The sequence below is a fragment of the Hemitrygon akajei genome, chromosome 10, assembly GCF_048418815.1.
Source record: "Hemitrygon akajei chromosome 10, sHemAka1.3, whole genome shotgun sequence".
Lineage (NCBI taxonomy): Eukaryota > Metazoa > Chordata > Chondrichthyes > Myliobatiformes > Dasyatidae > Hemitrygon > Hemitrygon akajei.
The window spans coordinates 41,476,515-41,495,461 of NC_133133.1; the positions used below are offsets into that span (position 1 = coordinate 41,476,515).

At 39.2% G+C, this 18,947-nt stretch overlaps 1 protein-coding gene across 2 annotated transcripts in view; it reads left to right on the forward strand.

Moving 5' to 3' along the window:
• Positions 1–18,947, forward strand: part of efnb1 (ephrin-B1) — a 176,647-nt gene that overhangs the window by 102,406 nt on the left and 55,294 nt on the right. For both annotated transcript variants that reach the window (XM_073058127.1, XM_073058125.1), the window contains exon 2: positions 7,646–7,923. In XM_073058127.1, coding sequence (XP_072914228.1) covers positions 7,646–7,923 — 278 coding nt within the window. The remainder of the gene's footprint in view (positions 1–7,645; positions 7,924–18,947) is intronic.

The following is an 18,947-nucleotide window of genomic DNA, read 5'->3' on the forward strand; positions in this document are numbered from 1 at the left end:
GACCATTGCAGGAAGTTCCATAGTTACATAGTTACCTTAAAAAATATCACGAAGAAACATATTTAACAGGTCTTTTACCTTAATACTGTTTGTGGGAGAGCCTGCATAAGCTTGTTATAGATTTGACTGCTAAATTTGGATGTCGTAAGAAGTTCTATGAGTAAGAAATTCTCCTTTTCTGTTTCCATATTGTACATGTCCACTAACCAGGAAAACTAATAGGCATATTTCATCATTTTTGATACTGATTTTCTCCCATGTTTGCTGTCCATGAAGACCACCATTGGCTAAAGCTACCTGTGTAGCTAGATTAAAAGCTCTGTCCCCTGCAGTCAGAATCAAAATGATGGACTTGCTGTTATCTGTTGCTGAAATTCCTCTTTCCCTCCCAAGGCATATACACTGTGTTATTAATGCTACAGGGCACAAGCACATGCCTACAGAGAGGACTGGATATAAATAGATTTTGATATAATTGAAGTGACATTAAATTTCTGTTGAGCCTCCTGGGGCATCGCTCTCTCTCCTCAACTTGTTTTCCTCCTTTCTTTATCTTTTTGTAGCAATGTTAACCCTTCGCAGTTGAATATTTTTCAATCTCCTTCTGTTCCTTCTTTTGCTTCTTTGTTCCCCTTTTTATTCCCTTCTTGCATTCAGTCGAAGTTTCTGATGGAGGGGAATATTTGAGTTTATTTTAAAAGTACAGTAAAGTTGGATGATTTCAGAAGATATCAAAACAAGTGTCAGTAAAAGTGATCAGTGCTCCACTTGCATAGATTTCCATAATTTAAGCTACATTGTGCTCTGTGACACTTCTGTATTTTAATAGTAAACCCCAATATGTGATCAGCACTACTACTTTAAAAAATGATTATAATGAATTCTAAGCTATTGGCGTGATGCCCTGTTATGTGTTTTCAGAAGTCCTATTAATTTTATGAAGTAATCTTGTGAGGAAAGTAATTCCAACACTCAAAATCCTTCTTACCCTGGGTATTATTCTGATTGATAATGATAAAAATGTTTGGATGAAATGTTTACTGTCTCTCTCCCCACAAGTGCTGCCTGACCTGCTGAATATTCCCAAAATTTTTTGATTTCAAATTATCAGACATGTGTAGATTTTTTTTAACTTTTCAATATAAGGAATCCAGTTCAATTCTTGACTTTTACATAGAGGATCAACACCAGCTTACCTACCTAATGGGGGCAATTCATTTCCTGAGGATACAATCACTTCCTTTAAAGTAGCATCTCAAGTACCATGAGCTTCTAATCATTTGGAAGGAGAAGGTATAGTTCCTTGTGCATGCAAGGACATGTCTGGATGATAAAAATTCAGGGGCCAATTGCATACGGTCATTCACTTCCTATAATGACTGACTTGCTTTGCTCTGTTAGCATTGTATAGCTTATTTCTCCAGAAGTTTGTGAAAAGCTGTGGATATGTCTGTCTTCACCTGTTAAAATCTGAGAGACAATATGGTGGACAGGAATGTAAACTGGGGAGGCTGGCATCAGGCTGTTGATTATGGACCTGTTAAAAAATATTTACACAGATATACGTCTATATGTATGTAAGTAGGAATCTGTTGATTCCTGCAGAAATTGGCAGAGATGTGAGTGGAATGTAGCTTATGTTTGTGAGTCGTGTTGACATTGGATGTTGGTGAAAGGTCTGTGTCACTGAGCAACCTAAGACTGACAACTTTAATATTAAAATGTTGATGTTTCTGGCGTACTGTATGTTGTCTGTGTTTTAATTATATCCTCTTATTTATAATACACTATTTTCTGCCCTTGAGGATGAATCTATTGGGTGTATGCATTGGATGTTAAAGCAGCGGTCATATCATCAACACATTTGTTTGTGAAAATTGTACTTGTCTTAAGTGAAGTTTTTGTTTTTAATGTGTAAATATTTCCACTGGATGCATCTGGTATTGGTAATAAATAGTTCCAAGTTGTACATAGCATGGGTTAAATGTAGAAGATACCTCTCTGCTGAGTCCAGTTTCAGAGAACATACTCCTGTATAGCTTGTTGTTGTTTATCCACTCACCGTCCAATTGCTAACATCATTGAATCACTGTCCTCCAATGGCTGAAATTTAGAATTCTTCTGTTTAGGTCCCACTGTGGCTTTATTCCTACCTATCTTTGAACTCTCAACTTTGAACTAACCCCTTCCTCCTAAACTCTCCCAATGCCGACTCTGGTATGACTGGAATGACTTCAGGTGACAGGCTACATTCCTTCTCAGCTCTTCTGTGATCCTATCTATTCCTTTGTATGACCTTATGCTCCCTGAATGCCACTCAGACCATGATATCATCTAAAGGGCAAGATTATTGGTACCATTTTTCACACAGATGTGGCCAAAGCAGCATCAGCTTCAGCTGTTGTCAATCTTGGGTTCTCTCCAAAAAAAAAATCACCCTTTATAAAATAAATAATTTGAATAGAATAAATCTTAAGGAGTTAAACATTAAACATTCAAAAATACTTTTAACAATTAAAACATTTTAATAATTTAGTGTTTTTCCTAATATTTACTCCTATTTATCTAATGTTATTATATCACCAAGACCTCAGAACACCTATCTGAACATCCCAGCCAGGAATGAGTTTAACATCCATTTCTGGTCTTTGAGACGAGTTTACTTGAAGCACTCACTGCAAGATAAAGAGGCAAAGAACCACATGATTAATCACATTCTTTGAAATCACAGTCATAAGGAAAGATGGTTTGTTCAGCATTGTCTCTGCTATTTACAGAGCAATGCAAGATTGTACATTGTACAAAAGCAGGGATTGTGGAAATTTAATTTAACCATGTGATCCCATGTTAAACTAGTAAAACTGACTGGTAAAGAAAACTTCATTTTAATCAGAGGATAATAAGCTTACAAAGTGAGTAGAATAATTTAAAAAATTATATAAGGTGCCCTTGTTGACTATAATGAGGATGTTAAGGCTGATCCTGGATGGATGAATTAAAGTTGTCTGAGTGCCTTGTGATGTAAGTGCCAGGTACATTTACAATTCCTGTAGTTTTCCACAGACCTAGATAGTAAAATAATAGAATAGTTCCTGCATTTTCTGTTTTGCAGAGGGAGACAGTGAAAAGGTAGGTAAGGATGGATATAAAAGTGCTGTAGCACTCAGGAGTTACAGACCATACACAATCAGTACAGGCTTTTTATTTGTCAAGGTCTGAGAAGGCTGTAATTTTCCCCTGACGCCATGACTGAGAGATGCCAGCTGTCGAAAGCTGGCTTGCAGCATCTTTCCACAAGGGCACTGCTTTGTCAGTAACTGTGAAGGTGACACCAGCATTAACTTTTACAGTCTCTGCCACACGTCAGTCAGAGAGGGAGGTTCATTGTTGCTGTAGGTTTGTCACAGCTGCTCCATTTAGCATGGTTCTGCTTTTATAGACTTCGAGATGGATAAAGAAACTGAAGTGGAAGACATGGGTTAAGACAATAATTTTCTTAGTCTCGGCCTAAATGGTGTTATCAGATGGAAGAAGGATTCCACGCGAAGTACAAGCCTGTCTGTCACATGCTACTTTTTTATGCATGTTCACTTGAAGTAACAGCAGCGCCAGTGGATATTTCTTGGAGCACTTCTAAAGTAGAAAATCAGCATGTGGTTTCCCAGCTGATGGTGGTGCATTGATCCTGTGGAAGAACGTCACTCAGTGGCATTGTTAACTTTATCCATTGTATGTGGGATTCATTTGCCTTTTGTTCCCGTAGCCACTTTCTAGATTATCCATGGAGCAAATGCAGTTCATTCTGTCGGCTGATTTGGGCTCAGATGCCTTTTTGCCTGTTTAAAATCTGAAACGCCACTGAGTTAGCAGTTGTGTGAATACCTCGCATGAGGAATTGTAGGTCGCGTATTTAAACACACTGCTCAACCCCAAGGTCTCTTCCATCTGTACAAGAAGCTTATTTTTTGAGACCATAGGTCTAAAGCCAAGTAGCCAAGCATGGAAGTTGGGAAATTTTTATTTAACTGTCGAGCACTTCCAAATGGCATGAATTTATGAAAGCTAGCATATACGGTCAGTTCTGCTGTAATGTGATAGTTAGGCTTCTAAGAAACTTCATTTTGTAGAAAGTTCTGTTGTAGCAGAATAGACTGTAGTTGCCTTCAGTTCACAGATTTAAGCAGGTTGTCCCGATCATGATTGTGCTGTAACCGCTAATCCATCAAATTCGTTACAGAAAAGTGCATATTAGCAGTATTACCTGTAAAGGCATTTTCACTCTTGTGGACCAGAGATTAGCTTCGCTGGAGAATGATATTTTCTCCTTTGAGATTTGCTTTCATCCTAGTCCATAGTTGAAGCCAATCTCATCCTTGTACCCAGCCTAGTCACAACTCCAATATGCCATTCATATTAAGTTGGATTCAGTACAGCATATACTGTAGCATTTGATATCGAAGCAGCCTGAATGTCAAATATACACAGGGTGCACTCCTACATTTCAAACGTTGATAGCCTGCTTTTGGATGTCCCTTTTAGTTCAATGAGTACTCTGTCTACTTAAAAGGTAGATGCACTATGATTCTGAATACTCCCCATCTTCTACCCCTTTTATCTATTGACTCTTCCTTATCTGCTCACTTTTACCACATTTATTTCTATATGTCACCATGTATAACATTTGCGGTAGCACCATCAGATTTGGTATAGTGTGGTGGTTGTTGCCTGGCTGTGCTGAAAAAGTATACACATCCTTCTGCCAAGCCTTGAAAGTTTTTAAGCAACACTATCTGGAAATGGAAATCTCCAGCCAACTCAATCGATAGGTTTCCAGCATCGAACAATGAAGCAATGATGGACCTTGGGCTTTTTGCTGTTGCGGTAATTAAATGATGTGACTCTAAAGGCAAATACTTTAGCTGCAAACTAATATGTTACCAGGTATAATGTTGATACCTTCACAAAGCAACATATCACCTGATTTCTAGTGAGGGATATTACAAGAAACCTGGTAACGATATATTGTACCGTACAATAGAGCATTAGACAAAGGCCGTTTTGTATAAGTCGATCTCGGCATTTGATAAGACCCCTTTGGTCATGTTTGGGCTCTGCAAAAGCTGATAGGATTACCACAGTGTTCTCAGAATCAAGTTACAACTTTACCAGATGGTTTGTTTAACCTCATACTTACCAGCAGATGAAGGAAAAACGTGCACATTTGATCCATTAAAGTGTTTAATTGTAATCGGGGGGGGGGGGCATTTTTTTAAAAAACTCTGCTCATTTAACTGGTCCTGTTCATTTAAAAAAAAATCACAGGCTACTCTCTGTAAATGACAATTAAAACAGATGGGGTTTGTGTGAGGAAATAAAAGAAAACATTGAGTTTAAACTGTTGGCTTTTGCTGGCTACCAGCCCTTATAAATCCTTAATCCAAAGGACATCAGAACATTAAGTATTGTGCCAGTCATGTAGAGTAATTGAGATGAAAGTAATTTGAATGTAATCCAGCCAGCTACTGCTCCATCCCTTGGTGAATGTAATGGGATGATTATTCCCTCTAATATTCGGCACCCTTTAATCTGTTGTTCGAAATCCTTATCTGGAATTGGATGTCATCAGTTATGAGAGAATTTATAGCTAAACCTCACCTGCCCCTCATGGTTTTTATAGGGATCAACCTTCCAGAGTGATTACCAAATTAACAGAGGCCATGAAAGTAATTCCTGCTCCCCTCGAAACTGATCTCCATTTAACTGAACCCGATTCTTGTCTTGGATGACGTCTTTTCCCTGTTAACCATCAGAAAGGAATTGCTGGCCCGCACGTTTGTGTGAATATTTATCCCTATTGCAGATTCAAAGGGTCTGGTGAGCACAATGTCTGATAAGAATCAAAGGAAAGAAATCGGCCATCACCTCTAGACCTCAAAGAAGGAAGATTCTTACGTCATGATGTATTCCTATTCTTGTAATTCATGAACTTGCTAGTACTGGAGATTGCCAGGACTTGAGAAAATGTATGTTTAGGCCGAGGGTTCCCAACCTGGGGTCCATGGATCCCTTGATTAACAGTAAGGGACCATGGCATATAAAGGGAGGACTTAGCATGTTTAATGACCTTCAGATGCACCAAACTACTTTTGAGTCATTGAAGAATTTTTGAACTGAAGTTATTGTAATTGTAGGGCTCATTTATGTCATGTCAAACAAAGCAAGATGGATTAGGATATTAACATAATTTTCTTCTGCTTATACCAGATACCCCCTGATTTCTCTTTCTTTTGGGGGGGGGAATTCAGTAATACTGAACAATTTCCATATGATTCAACCTGTACATAATTTTTGCAAATGTACATCCATACCCAAAGGTCTCGACCTTCTTTTGAATCTTCCTCATTGTTGAAGGCAAGTGACGAGGTGGTTGGTTCAGTCTACTCATGGAATTAATTAAATCACAGTAACTTCCTGAAGGCACAAGAATAAAGTCTCGTGATATAGTGCTCTCTGTTTATAGGGGAATCTGCAATGAACAGGTCATTGGCATTTTGTGTGTGTGAGATACTCTGATTTAGGGAAAATAAGTAATTATTAAATTACACTCAATTCTCACTATGGTGGTTCTTACCTTGTTGACAGAGTTTGCACTTCATTTCTGGTCTTGTGGGTTTTCATTTGCTTGGCTAAAAATATTATTGTATTGAAGTAGCATTCTGTGCCATTGTGTCACCTTTCCCAGTTGCTGATTCTAGCAGGAGTGCAGAGAATTAGTATCCATGAGGATTATTACTTTGGCACATCATGGTTGAGGTAGACCCAGGCTGCAAATGTAGATGTGACATAAACACCATCAGGAATGGCAACCCTGGTTTACTTATTTTCCTCTTTTAACCTTGTAACATTCAAGAATAACCATGGTGGTCTGTTTTGCTCCAGTAGGTTGTTAGATGTTTCAGAAAATAAATGTTTCAATGACATCAGCATTTGCAGAGTGACTGACTGAAAATTGGATGTGATGGATGGAGTGTGATGCCCCCCAATGATCCCAGGTTCTGAATTTTGCTTTGCTCTGGGTGATTTGAGGAGGAATGTAATTTTGGCTTGGATTATTTGGTGATAGAAATGTTGTGATTTTCGTAAAGACATTTGAGGAAGAGTAGTTTATTGTCCCTGAGACTGAATGGATGAATACACACATTTTTGATATAGAGCTCAAAAGAACTTGAATCTCTATACCTTCTGGACTTTGCTGGAGTGAAGAGCTCTCCGCTAAAACTGTGCTGTACTGAGCCTTGATGGTTCCTGGGGAAGGAAGCAGAAATTCTAACTGGCTTTTGCTGCTAATCACTGTTCTTTTGTAATGTGTCCATGTGTGGATATTGAGAAATAATAGAATATGGCATATCCCGCATCTAGGGCACGCAGTGGTTGAAAGTTATGTGACAAAAGAATTTGTATATATTCACCCCTTTTATATTGAACATAAACTTACACTTAAGGGTCATTATCAACCCTATATGATGGTTGAATGATGCAAGGTTATTGCATCACCAAGTTCCTTTAATAGATACTCATTTGGTGGTAGATGAATTGTGAAAATTGTTGGATTAGAAATTCATTTTTCCTTTTATTCCTCTTCTAGGTTCCAAGCTGGAAAAGGCCTGGTATTATACCCAGAAATTGGTGACAGACTGGATATAATCTGCCCAAAAGCAAGCAATCAAGGCCAATATGAATATTACAAGCTGTACTTAGTGACCAAGGCCCAGGCGGAGTCCTGCAGAACTGTCATCGACCCCCACTTGCTTGTCACGTGTAATAAACCGGATAGTGAAATAAAATTCACTATCAAATTCCAGGAGTATAGCCCCAATTACAGAGGGCTAGAATTCAAAAGGGGCCAGAATTACTTCATCATCTGTGAGTACCCACAAGGGAGTAAGGGATTAATATTGTTTAGTTTTTTTAAATAAATCATTGGGGATTATTTAGTTTGTTATAATGTGGATTGCTGGCAAAGAAATTTAGGAACATTAACAACAGGGCCTAGGCTGGGAAGCCAATTTGTAATGTAGATAAAATGCAAATGAAGTACTACTGAACAGATTCCTTCGATGCCCAAACTTACATTCCTATCTTCTTTATTGGTTTGGAATATCCGGGAGAATTTGAAACTTTGGGTTACAAACGGACTTCTCTTTAGTAACAATTAAGTTCTTCTAACTTTCCATTGACCTGCAGGTGAAGTTAACACAATATTTCATAAATCTTCAGGTGGGCAATGCTCATGTTTACACTTCTTTTAAGTGGTGAAATTCAAGACTGGGCAATGAACATTTGGAAGCCAGGTGCATGGAAATCAGGTGGGCAAGTAGTGTTGAGGAAGATGATCAAGTCATGATCTTCTTTAAAGGCAGACCACGTTTAACGGTTATGTGGCCAATTCCTAAAATTCTTTCCAATGCTGCTATTGCTACTTTTGTATATTTCTAAGCATTTTTTCATATTTTTGTATTTCTGATGTAATTTTTTTGCAACACACACAAAATGCTTGTGGAACTCAGCAGGTCAGGCAGCATCTATGGAAATGAATAAACTTGATGTTTTAGGCTGAGACCCTTTTTCAGGATCTGATGAAGCAGCTTGGTCCAAGACATTGACAATTTGTTTATTTCCGTAGATGCTACCTGACCAGCTGAGTTCCACCGGGATTTTGCATGTGTCACTCTGGTTTTCCAGCATCTGCAGAATCTCATGTGTTTATAGTAAATTCTCTGTTTTTAACAAAAGCAAAAATAAGCAATAAGAAGCAGAAGTAAGAATTTAGAACATATACCATTACAGCACAGGAACAGTTCTCTTGATCCATGATGCTGTACTGAACTAATTACACTAGTAATTATACGCCTAGCTAAACTAATCACTTCTGCCTACAATATCCAAATTCTTCCATTCTTTGCGCATTGCTGTGCCTGTCTCAGAGCTTATTTGTCGTACTCACCTCCACTACCACACTTGGCAGCACATTCCAAGCACCCGACGCCCTGTGTTTAACAAAAAATGCTTTGCCTTGTACATGTTCTTTGAACTTACCTGCTCTCACCTTAAATATATGCCCTCTGGTATTAGACACTTAGACCCTGGGAAAAGATATTTACTGTTTACTCTATCTATTCCTCTCATTTTATGAACTTCTCTCTGATCTTCCCACAGCCTCTGCTGCTTGAGAGAAAACAACCCAAGTTTGCCTAACCTCTCTTCATTCCATTTTCCCTCTAATCCAGGCAGCATTCTGGTAAACCTCTCCTGCCCTGCACCCTCTTCAAAACTTCCTGTAATGGGAAGACTAGAACTGAATGCAATGCTCCAAATGTAGCCTAACCAGTGTTTTATAAAGCCACAACATAACTTTCTGTTTCTTGAACTCAATTCCTCAACTAAGAAAGATAATCACGTTGTCTTTGCCCCTCTAATTTAATAGGATTGCATCAAATAATACACTGAAGTAGTCTGCCAAAGAAGATTTTAAGTTAAAAGAAAAAAAAACAGCACTTTGAAAGACCCTTCTCCCTTTAGTCTGTTGCAGAAGCAACCCTTTTGATATAAAATATTCAATTATGGTGCTAGATTTATTGCTTAAAGCTATTAGATTTGATAATTTATTGACTCAAATAACCTGAATTCTTGGATTTTAAGACCTCAAGATAATTATAGATGAGGAAGCTGATTTGGCTGATCTGAACTGATCTATCTCAGTGAAGTATCTTCACTGTAGTATCTAATTACTTCTTCAGTAACTCTAGGATTTCACTACTAATATACAGTGTCTCATTTCTTTTGTTGATCACCATGTCCTAAATTTACATTTCACTTTTTAAAACTGTGGCCCTTATCCAACATTCAGTAATTAATTACTGGTACTTTTTCCACACCATTAACTTAGACTTCACTCTGAGTTCACCCCTCAGGAGGCTCCTTTTACAGCTGAAAAGTACAAGGCGCTTGGACAGTCCTGTTAAACGAACATTGTGCAAAGGGCGGGATAGTGTTTTCATTTCAAGCGTCTGCTGTTGCAGTCTTCTCTTACCCTTCACATTCAGAGTCTTATACATTAAGAATCAACTCTATTTGCAATATACATTTACATCTATTACGAATTTACTGTAGTTTGTTGGTGTGGCTTGCAACAAGAAGAATTCAACAATTATAAAGACTAAAAAGATACAGTATATCAAAATAATAAGTTGGAGGTTAAAGTACAGATATGGAATAAAATGCACACAGATACATTAATACCAGCATGTATTTACATTATTAACTGTATTATAAAATCATTATTACATTTACAATTTAATATGTACATTGTCCTCCTCTTGTATTTCACAATGCTAATTGCTTAAATGAGGGGATCCAGTTAAAATGGGGTCTACATTCTGGACCTGCTCTAGTGCTGTGAAGAGCTGCCTCATCACAAACGGCTTGGGCATTCCACAGGCTGCATGTTTGCACGTAAATCGTAACAAAGACGTCCACACAGGAGTTGTATGGCTATGTTTGTGTGCCTTCCTGCGTTAATTTTTCACAAACACTGAAGGACCCTACAGGAAAGTCTTGGTGCATGTTTCTTGCCCTGAATTACACTTTAAATGATTTTCCTTACACTTATCATCATTTTTAGTCCACGAGTGACTACAAGAACAAGAAAGAATTTTTTTCAGCATCTTCTTATAATTCAAATCTTCAACACTAGGGGTCAGTCTTGTGGCTCTTCTCTGCTTGGCCCCCAATCCTTGGATATCACCCTTGTACCTTGGTGATCAAAATAGATTGTTGTGCTCTAGTTAGTTTCTGATACATCATCCTACTTCTGAGCTACTAATTATCCTATCAAGTGACTGAGGTAAGGGTGAATAAATGGGTTTATTGTATAAGATGACTTATTTTTAGCAGTAAAACCAAGTCTTGTTTCCTATTTGCACTCTCCTTTGATGTAGAACAAATTCTTCTTGAAGGAGGTATGTCGGTAAAAATCGAAATGAGAGTCACCTTGAGATAGAATTTAAACCAGTTAAGCAAAGATCTGAGAGCTAATTACTGACACTATTTTCTTAAAACATTTGAAAGTGCATATTTTAATAAGTGTAGATGGGGTGTGAAGAAGGAGTTCCCATACCTTTCTCCCTGGTGGATTGTGGCCATTAAACAAATGAGCCTTGTTTCTGTTGGAATCAGTGAACAGTAATCGGTGAATAAATTAACCATGGAAGCAATGGGCCTAATCAACGTGCTTACACATTGTCTTCTGTCCGCCGCCTGCTGCTATGGTTCCTATGTGAATAATATCTTGCAACCTCTGAACAGCCAATTATTAGATCAGAGCAATTGGAGTGATGGGCTGTGTCACCAAGCATTTTTTCTTTTAACAGTCTGAAGGCTGTGACATGTCAGGAATGCTTTTAATTGTATTAATGGTGCTGCCCATTTGAAACTCTCAAAGATTGTCACTTTTCTTCCTTTGATGCCAATTTTCTACTCTAACTGTAGTGAATGATCCTCATTATATTGAGTCTAGAGCTACATACGATGTTACATCTCAAAGCCTTCCCAGGACCTCAAGCTATGAAGCTCTCCTTCTGTTGTTATTTCTTTCCACCAGTAATTGGTAATCATTCAACAATAAAGATTGGTCTTCCTAGTTTACCGTTAATGATGGATTTTCTACACCTTCCCTGTATTGCTTCATCCTGGTGAAATTGTCAAATATTTCTCAAAACAGATGCCTTTATGGAAGCTTGAATGAGAAAATCCAAATATTTTTTCTTAGAAAACATAGAAACATAGAAAACCTACTGCATAATACAGGCCTTTCGGCCCACAATGCTGTGCCGAACATGTCCTTACCTTAGAAGTTACCTAGGGTTACCCATAGCACTCTTATTTTTCTGAGCTCCATGTACCTATCCAGGAGTCTCTTAAAAGACCCTATCATATCTGCCTTCACCACTGTTGCCGGCAGCCCATTCCACGCACTCACACTCCGTGTGGAAAAAAACTTACCCCTGACATCTCCTCTGTACCTACTTCCTAGCACCTTAAAACTGTGCCCTTTTGTGCTAACCATTTCAGACCTGAGGGGAAAAGCCTCTGACTATCCACACAATCAATGGCTTGCATCATCTTGTACATCTTTATCAGGTCACCTCTCATCCTCCGTTGCTCCAAGAAAAAAAGGCCGACTTCACTCAGCCTATCCTCATGAGGCATGGTCCCCAATCCAGGCAACATCCTTGTAAATCTCCTTTGCACCCTTTCAATAGCTTCCACATCCTTCCTGTAGTGAGGCGACCAGAACTGAGCACAGTACTCCAAGTGGGGTCTGACCAGGGTCCTATATAGCTGCAACAATATTTCTTCAGGAAACAAGTGATTTTTAAAAATGTTAGGTGGACAGTGCTGAGACAATCCACCTCGTTTCTTCACCTACCCTATTGTATATAACCATATAACAATTACAGCACGGAAACAGGCCATCTCGGCCCTTCTAGTCCATGCCGAATGCTTACTCTCACCTAGTCCCACCGACCCGCACTCAGCCCATAACCCTCCATTCCTTTCCTGTCCATATATCTATCCAATTTTTTTTTAAATGACAAAATCAAACCTGCCTCTACCACTTCTACTAGAAGCTCGTTCCATACAGCTACCACTTTCTGAGTAAAGAAACACTCTCGTGTTACCCCTAAACTTTTGCCCCCTAACTCTCAACTCATGTCCTCTTATTTGAATCTCCCCTACTCTCAATGGAAAAAGCCTATCCACGTCAACTCTATCTATCCCCCTCATAATTTTAAATACCTCTATCAAGTCCCCCCTCAACCTTCTACGCTCCAAAGAATAAAGACCTAACTTGTTCAACCTTTCTCTGTAATTTAGGTGCTGAAACCCAGGTAACATTCTAGTAAATCTCCTCTGTACTCTTTCTTTTTTTTTGACATCTTTCCTATAATTCGGTGATCAGAACTGTACACAATACTCCAAATTTGGCCTCACCAATGCCTTGTACAATTTCAACATTACATCCCAACTCCTATACTCAATGCTCTGATTTATAAAGGCCAGCATACCAAAAGCTTTCTTCACCACCCTATCCACATGAGATTCCACCTTCAGGGAACTATGCACCATTATTCCTAGATCACTCTGTTCTACTGCATTCCTCAATGCCCTACCATTTACCATGTATGTCCTATTTTGTATATGTACCCCTATCTTCTCTTTGTCCCTTTGCTTCTCCGTCTGCCACTCTTTCACCTTATCACCACCTTATTCTTCTCCAAATTGTCCTCTTTCCTAACTTCCCTCACACGGCCACTTGCTAACCATCCACCCCACGACATCTCAATCACCCTCTTACCTCTGACTAACTCATAGTTCCCTCTGCACTGCTCTTGTTCTCTTTTTATTCATCTCCCCATCTTCTTCTGCCAGTCTTAACTCGGCATTCTCTCCTTGGCTCTCCTCTTATCAGCTGTTAAGCTGAATTTCTGATGGTTTTTTTTGTGCTTCAGCACAGTAAAGTGGATTGTGCCGACAGCTGCCTGTCATAGTTTACAGGCACAATCTGTCATCAATCCCATCTTGTATGCTTTAAAGCTGCCATCTAATGAACTTAATTGCATTATAGGTTTTCTGTTTAATTTCCTCTCATAGCAGAAACAGAAAATAAATTCATTGACACCAAATGCCTAAGATTTTTAATAAGGTACTGAAACCATGTGTTTGCATATGGGGGGAAAGATGGGCAGGGAGAAAAGTGAGGTGGGAGAGTTTGAAGCACAAACGACTCGCAACGTAGAACTGGTTCCTAGATTGTCATCATTTCATTGCCCTGGATAAGTTCCATTGGTTCTTGGCTCAAGTTTGTCAGGTAACATATAGGAAAACAAAACTCTGCATTTGTATAACACATCGTGAAATCCCTTCAGCCATATTGCAGGAAAAAAATGAATCTGTAATACAGTGGTTATTATGCAGGCAAACCTCAGATTGCAAGGGTCTGTTCTTGTTTTTGCTGGTCATTGGTGATGTTACAAAGTTTTGTCTGTTCCTGTGAGTTTTTTCATCAGGGAAACATTGAAATTATCCATGTCCTGTGTGTTGTTTAGTAAAGCCCAGGATTGGCAATTAACACTGAAGAGTGGAGAATCCATGATCTCTTGTCATCTTAGAGTGTGGAGATATACCACATTCCCCGACCGTAGTGTGCAGGCTGACTTGCTTGTTTGAAAGAAGAGTGTTGAGAAGCCAAATGATTTTCTGCCTTTAGGATTCCAAAGAGCCTAGCTATGATGGCCCACTGCTATTTTTAGAATTTTAAGAGGATTAATGTAGAAATTGACAAGCTGTTTTGCCTTGCCCAGAACAGTTGCAGTAGAGGACATTGACTAATTTGAAAAGCACAATGAGGAGGGAAATCTGGATCGGAATTGAATCTGTGGAGAAGATATTTCAGTGGGTGAGCCATCAATCTGTTTGAGACGGCTTTTAGCAAGTTGAAGTCACACAGTTGTGAAGCACAGGATTCCACACAAACAGAAACTTGGCAAATTTCACACCCTTCTCCCAGCGATGACAGATGCTACTTTTAATTGTAATTTTCTTTAGCTTTATAAAATAGTGAATAGTGACAGAATTACTGTTTCCATCCAAGGAAGAATCCTGATCAGGACACGAGGCCAAAGGCTTGTTTTTGTTTGATAAAACTGTTTCCTTTTGGATTTCCTTAAACTTGTCATTGCTTCTTTGTTAAATTGAACAACTTTGAAAATAAAATTTCCTAAGCTTTTGTCTGACTAAAGATTAGCTAAATTACGAGTGCTATGAGCACAACTGGGTGTAAATGGAAGTCCTGGTGAATGAGATGACGAAGAGCTAATTTCAGATATCCAGTGTGGGTGGCCAAAGATACAACTGCTGATGCACAAAAGAAAATATCAAAACCATCACAGAACAGAATACTTCCCTCCCGCCCTCCACTCTCCGGGTGTCTTGTTTGTGGAAATGGTCCTGTTTCCTGGCTGTTTTGATTCTGTTTAAATTCCACTCTAGACTGCTTTCTGTGCCAAACCCCACTGGGCACATCTTTTAAATGAGACCAGGTTTTAATGACAGGACAAGAGAATGCATAATCCCAGGGGAAGAACTACATCTTTTATACCTTTCTTCCACTCCTTTTTCTTATTTTTCCATGGCTGGCTGTTGACCTCTCACCAGGAAGATCTACTCTTTCTCTTGGATGAAGTCGGATAGGCTGAGTTACAAAAGAAAAATTGAGATTAATCTCCCAGGAAATCGGATAACCTTAAAGCAATTTAGTGTAAGCCACAACAGTTGGGACTCATTCAGAAAAATATTCTCACGTAATTCTACCAGGACATCATTAAATTGCAGTTTTTTAAAAAAACGATTGCAGGGGATTTAGAAGATGCAGCGTGGGGTGAATTGAGGTTGGTATTTGGGCTTAACTTCTATTTTCTGCAACTTGAGCTGAACAATCCTGTCATTTTGTTCATTTGACTCAAATCTGTGTTTAATCTTCTGTGCAACATACACAAAATGCTGAAGGAACACAACAGGCCAGGCAGCATCAATGGAAAAGAGTAAACAGTTGACGTTATGGAGCAAGACCCTTCATCTGGACACCTCCAGCATTTTGTGTGTGTTGCCTGGATTTCCAGCTCTTGCAGGTTTTCTCATCTTAGTGATTCGATTACAAATATTTTGTATCACCTTCCAAATTCACGGGAAAGATAAGTGAAGCAAAGTCTGTGTCCCCTCCTCGACCAACATAGCCAGCAGTGAGTCCTAGTTACGCTCAATTGCGTAGTCCACATCACTTAATGCTTGACATCAGAATCCCAAAAGACGCTTTGTTAAGACTGGCATGAGAAAATGTTACCTGGCAGAAAAGAAAAGATTCAAGAACGTATTCAAAACCTGGTTGAAGTGATACCACGTTACCTCTGACTCCAGAAAACTCTGGCCCATCTGGGAGGATATTGAGAACCTGAAGTCCAATAATCAGGAGTGCAGTGAAGCCCTGCGTCAGTGGCACCTCACAAACCATCCACCCGGCATCTAGTCGGCCACCTGCCCGCAGTTCCCACTTTGCTCTCACTAGCCACCTGACAAAGGAACAAAACCAGAGTGAAAGCAACTCATTCACTATCCCAAAGAAAAGTTGCCATGAGTTCTAAATCTCAGAACCTCGAGTAAATCCACTTCTGTCCTAAATGGGCACAACATTTTGTCTTAGTACCAAATTTGGTGTCTCAGAAAGTTACTAAGTTGGGATAGAAAGTGCTCTCATGATTCCTTCCCATTTAAGTGTTAGAGGTTAAGGCTTATTCGCTAATCAGAGTCTGAGTTCACAGCTCCTGTCTCAAAAACATGCTGCATTCTGGGATCTGGTCAGTGCCATTGCAGTGAGCGTTCTTCCACGGGTGGTACCATGGGACAATAGAAAATGGGAGATGAGCTGGGGAGAGGCTGCTGTAGAAGTAGGGAGAAGGCAGGAAATGGAAATCAGGACAGTGAATGAACAGATTATATGGCATGGTTAATGGGATCCTCTTGACCTGGTGCTAAAAGTGGGTCACTCCGTAGAGTTCCGTAGAGGCACAGGTTGCATCAACTTGCACAAAGATGCTGCAAATTGTTGTCACAGCTTTCTGTTTCCAAAAGGGCCATACTTGCTACTCCGTCTAGGGGATTAATGGAATGTGCTTCCCAATTTTCTGCTTTATTGTGAGTGGAAACGGAAGATCGTGGATTGCCACATTTTGATGCAACTTTAACGGTCATGTCAGAAGTTTGTATCGTATATATGGATGACATTCCCATTTGTGTGCAAGGTGATAGAGATATATGATTCACTGTTGTTGAACTGAGACAGGAAGTGCCCGGTCCAACTTCCATCTGAAATGAGCACAACATTTTAAGACACGCATAAATCATTTTCTATGCAGGAATTACTCCTTGAAAAAAGAGAGTGCAAATATATCATATTCCAATAGCTTTTCCAGGTTTAATTGTTTTGTGGTGGAATACTAAGTGTACACAGGAGCTTTGCTAATCGAGTATGCGGTCTTGGCAGCTCCCAGGCTGATACTTCCAGCAAATAAGCTACTGACAGTCATCGTGTAGATTTAAACATGAAAAATGGCACTGAGTCAGAGGAAAGGAGGATTCGCTTCCCGTTGTGCAGTCACGTCCAGTAATGACTATAAATCCAAACAATAGTTCAGGCAACAGAGTCTGGAAACCTGATGGATTTCTCATGTATTAGAAGAGGCACAAAGCTAATTATATTTAGGACAAGGAACATTTTGATCTGTACCATCAGCTGCTATATATGAGAAATTGGTTTTTGATTATTGTCCCTGGTCTGACTAATCCAATATCGCACGTGAAGGAGAGGTTGGTTTGATTGTTCTTCCTAGATGATGCATTCAGTGGTCACTTTGTTAGGTATACCTGTACATTTGTTAATGCAAATAGCTCATCCGCCATTCATCTGGCAACAACTCGATGCACAAAAGCATCCAGTTATGCTCGAGAGATTCATTTGTTGGTGCCAGAGGGGGCAGCTTGAGTATCTCAGAAACTGCTGATTTCCTGAGATTGGCACACACAACAGTCTTTAAAGTTTAGAAAAAATGTTGAGGAGAAAAAACAGGAAAGTATCCAGTGAGTGGGTCTTCTGTGGGCAAAAATGACTTATTAAGCAGAAAGATCAGAGGAGGTGGCCAGACTGGTTCAAGCTGACAGGAAGACGACAGTAACTCGAGTAACTATGTGTTACAACAGTGGTGTACAGAAGAGCACCTCTGAATTCACAGCATGTTGAACCTTGAAGTGGATGGGCTACCACAGCAGAAGACCATGAACATATACTCAGTGACCACTTTATTAGGTACGGGATATACCTAATAAAGTGGCCACTGAGTGCATAATCCTGTTGTGCAGGTTAAGAGAGAAATTAATTTCTGTTCGTCAACTCTAAACTTGCACAAAACTATGAGCCACTCGTTAGTGTACCTGGCACTGTTTGCATCTCCACCCTCCAAAGAACTTTTAAGCCACAAGTTAAAGTTGGGTCTGTGTGCAGCTACCATGTCAGGGAAGGATTCCTTCCACTTTCATTGTCTCCGAGGTGGCTTTGAAGTCTCTGGAATTTCCACGAGTTGCTGGAGACTACAAGTTAGATCCACAATTTGTTGTTTATAGTGTACATAATCTATTCCATTGCTGCAAATTGAATCAATGCTGAACATTAGTACAATGGGTAGTTAGTACAATTGCATATTTTTACCACCAGCAATCAAAGATGAATTTCTTCTTGTGACCTTATTTATAAGTTAGTTGATACACATTGCTAGCTGTATATTCCTGCTGAAGTAATATAGTAAACTCGCCTAAAGTACATTATAAAGTTACACACATTTCATGTGTGTGCACATTAAATACACATTTAAAGAAAAATAATGTTCTCTGACAGTCTTCACACAGCTACAAATAAAATTCTGAGGCTATCAGGTTAATTAAGATATTATTGTAAAACAACCATTGTGTGGGTATTCCAATTTCTCCTCTTATTGCGTTACAGCTTTAGAAGTCTTTCCTGGACATGGCTTCATTTTAAATCATTTAGCAATGCTCCACAGTCAACATCAAGAATGTGCTAGACATCGAAATTAAGTGCTTCTTCCCTCTCACTGCCCTGTAGTTTCCTCAGTGTTGTGGCGAGTTATGTTGGGTGATAAAGATTGTTCCGTATTTTGAGAAATGAATGTGGTGAATGTTTTGAAAACATCAGAAGTCTCCAATATGAAGATAGTTTTTCAGGCAGTATATCCATCTATACATGTATGCACTGACAACAT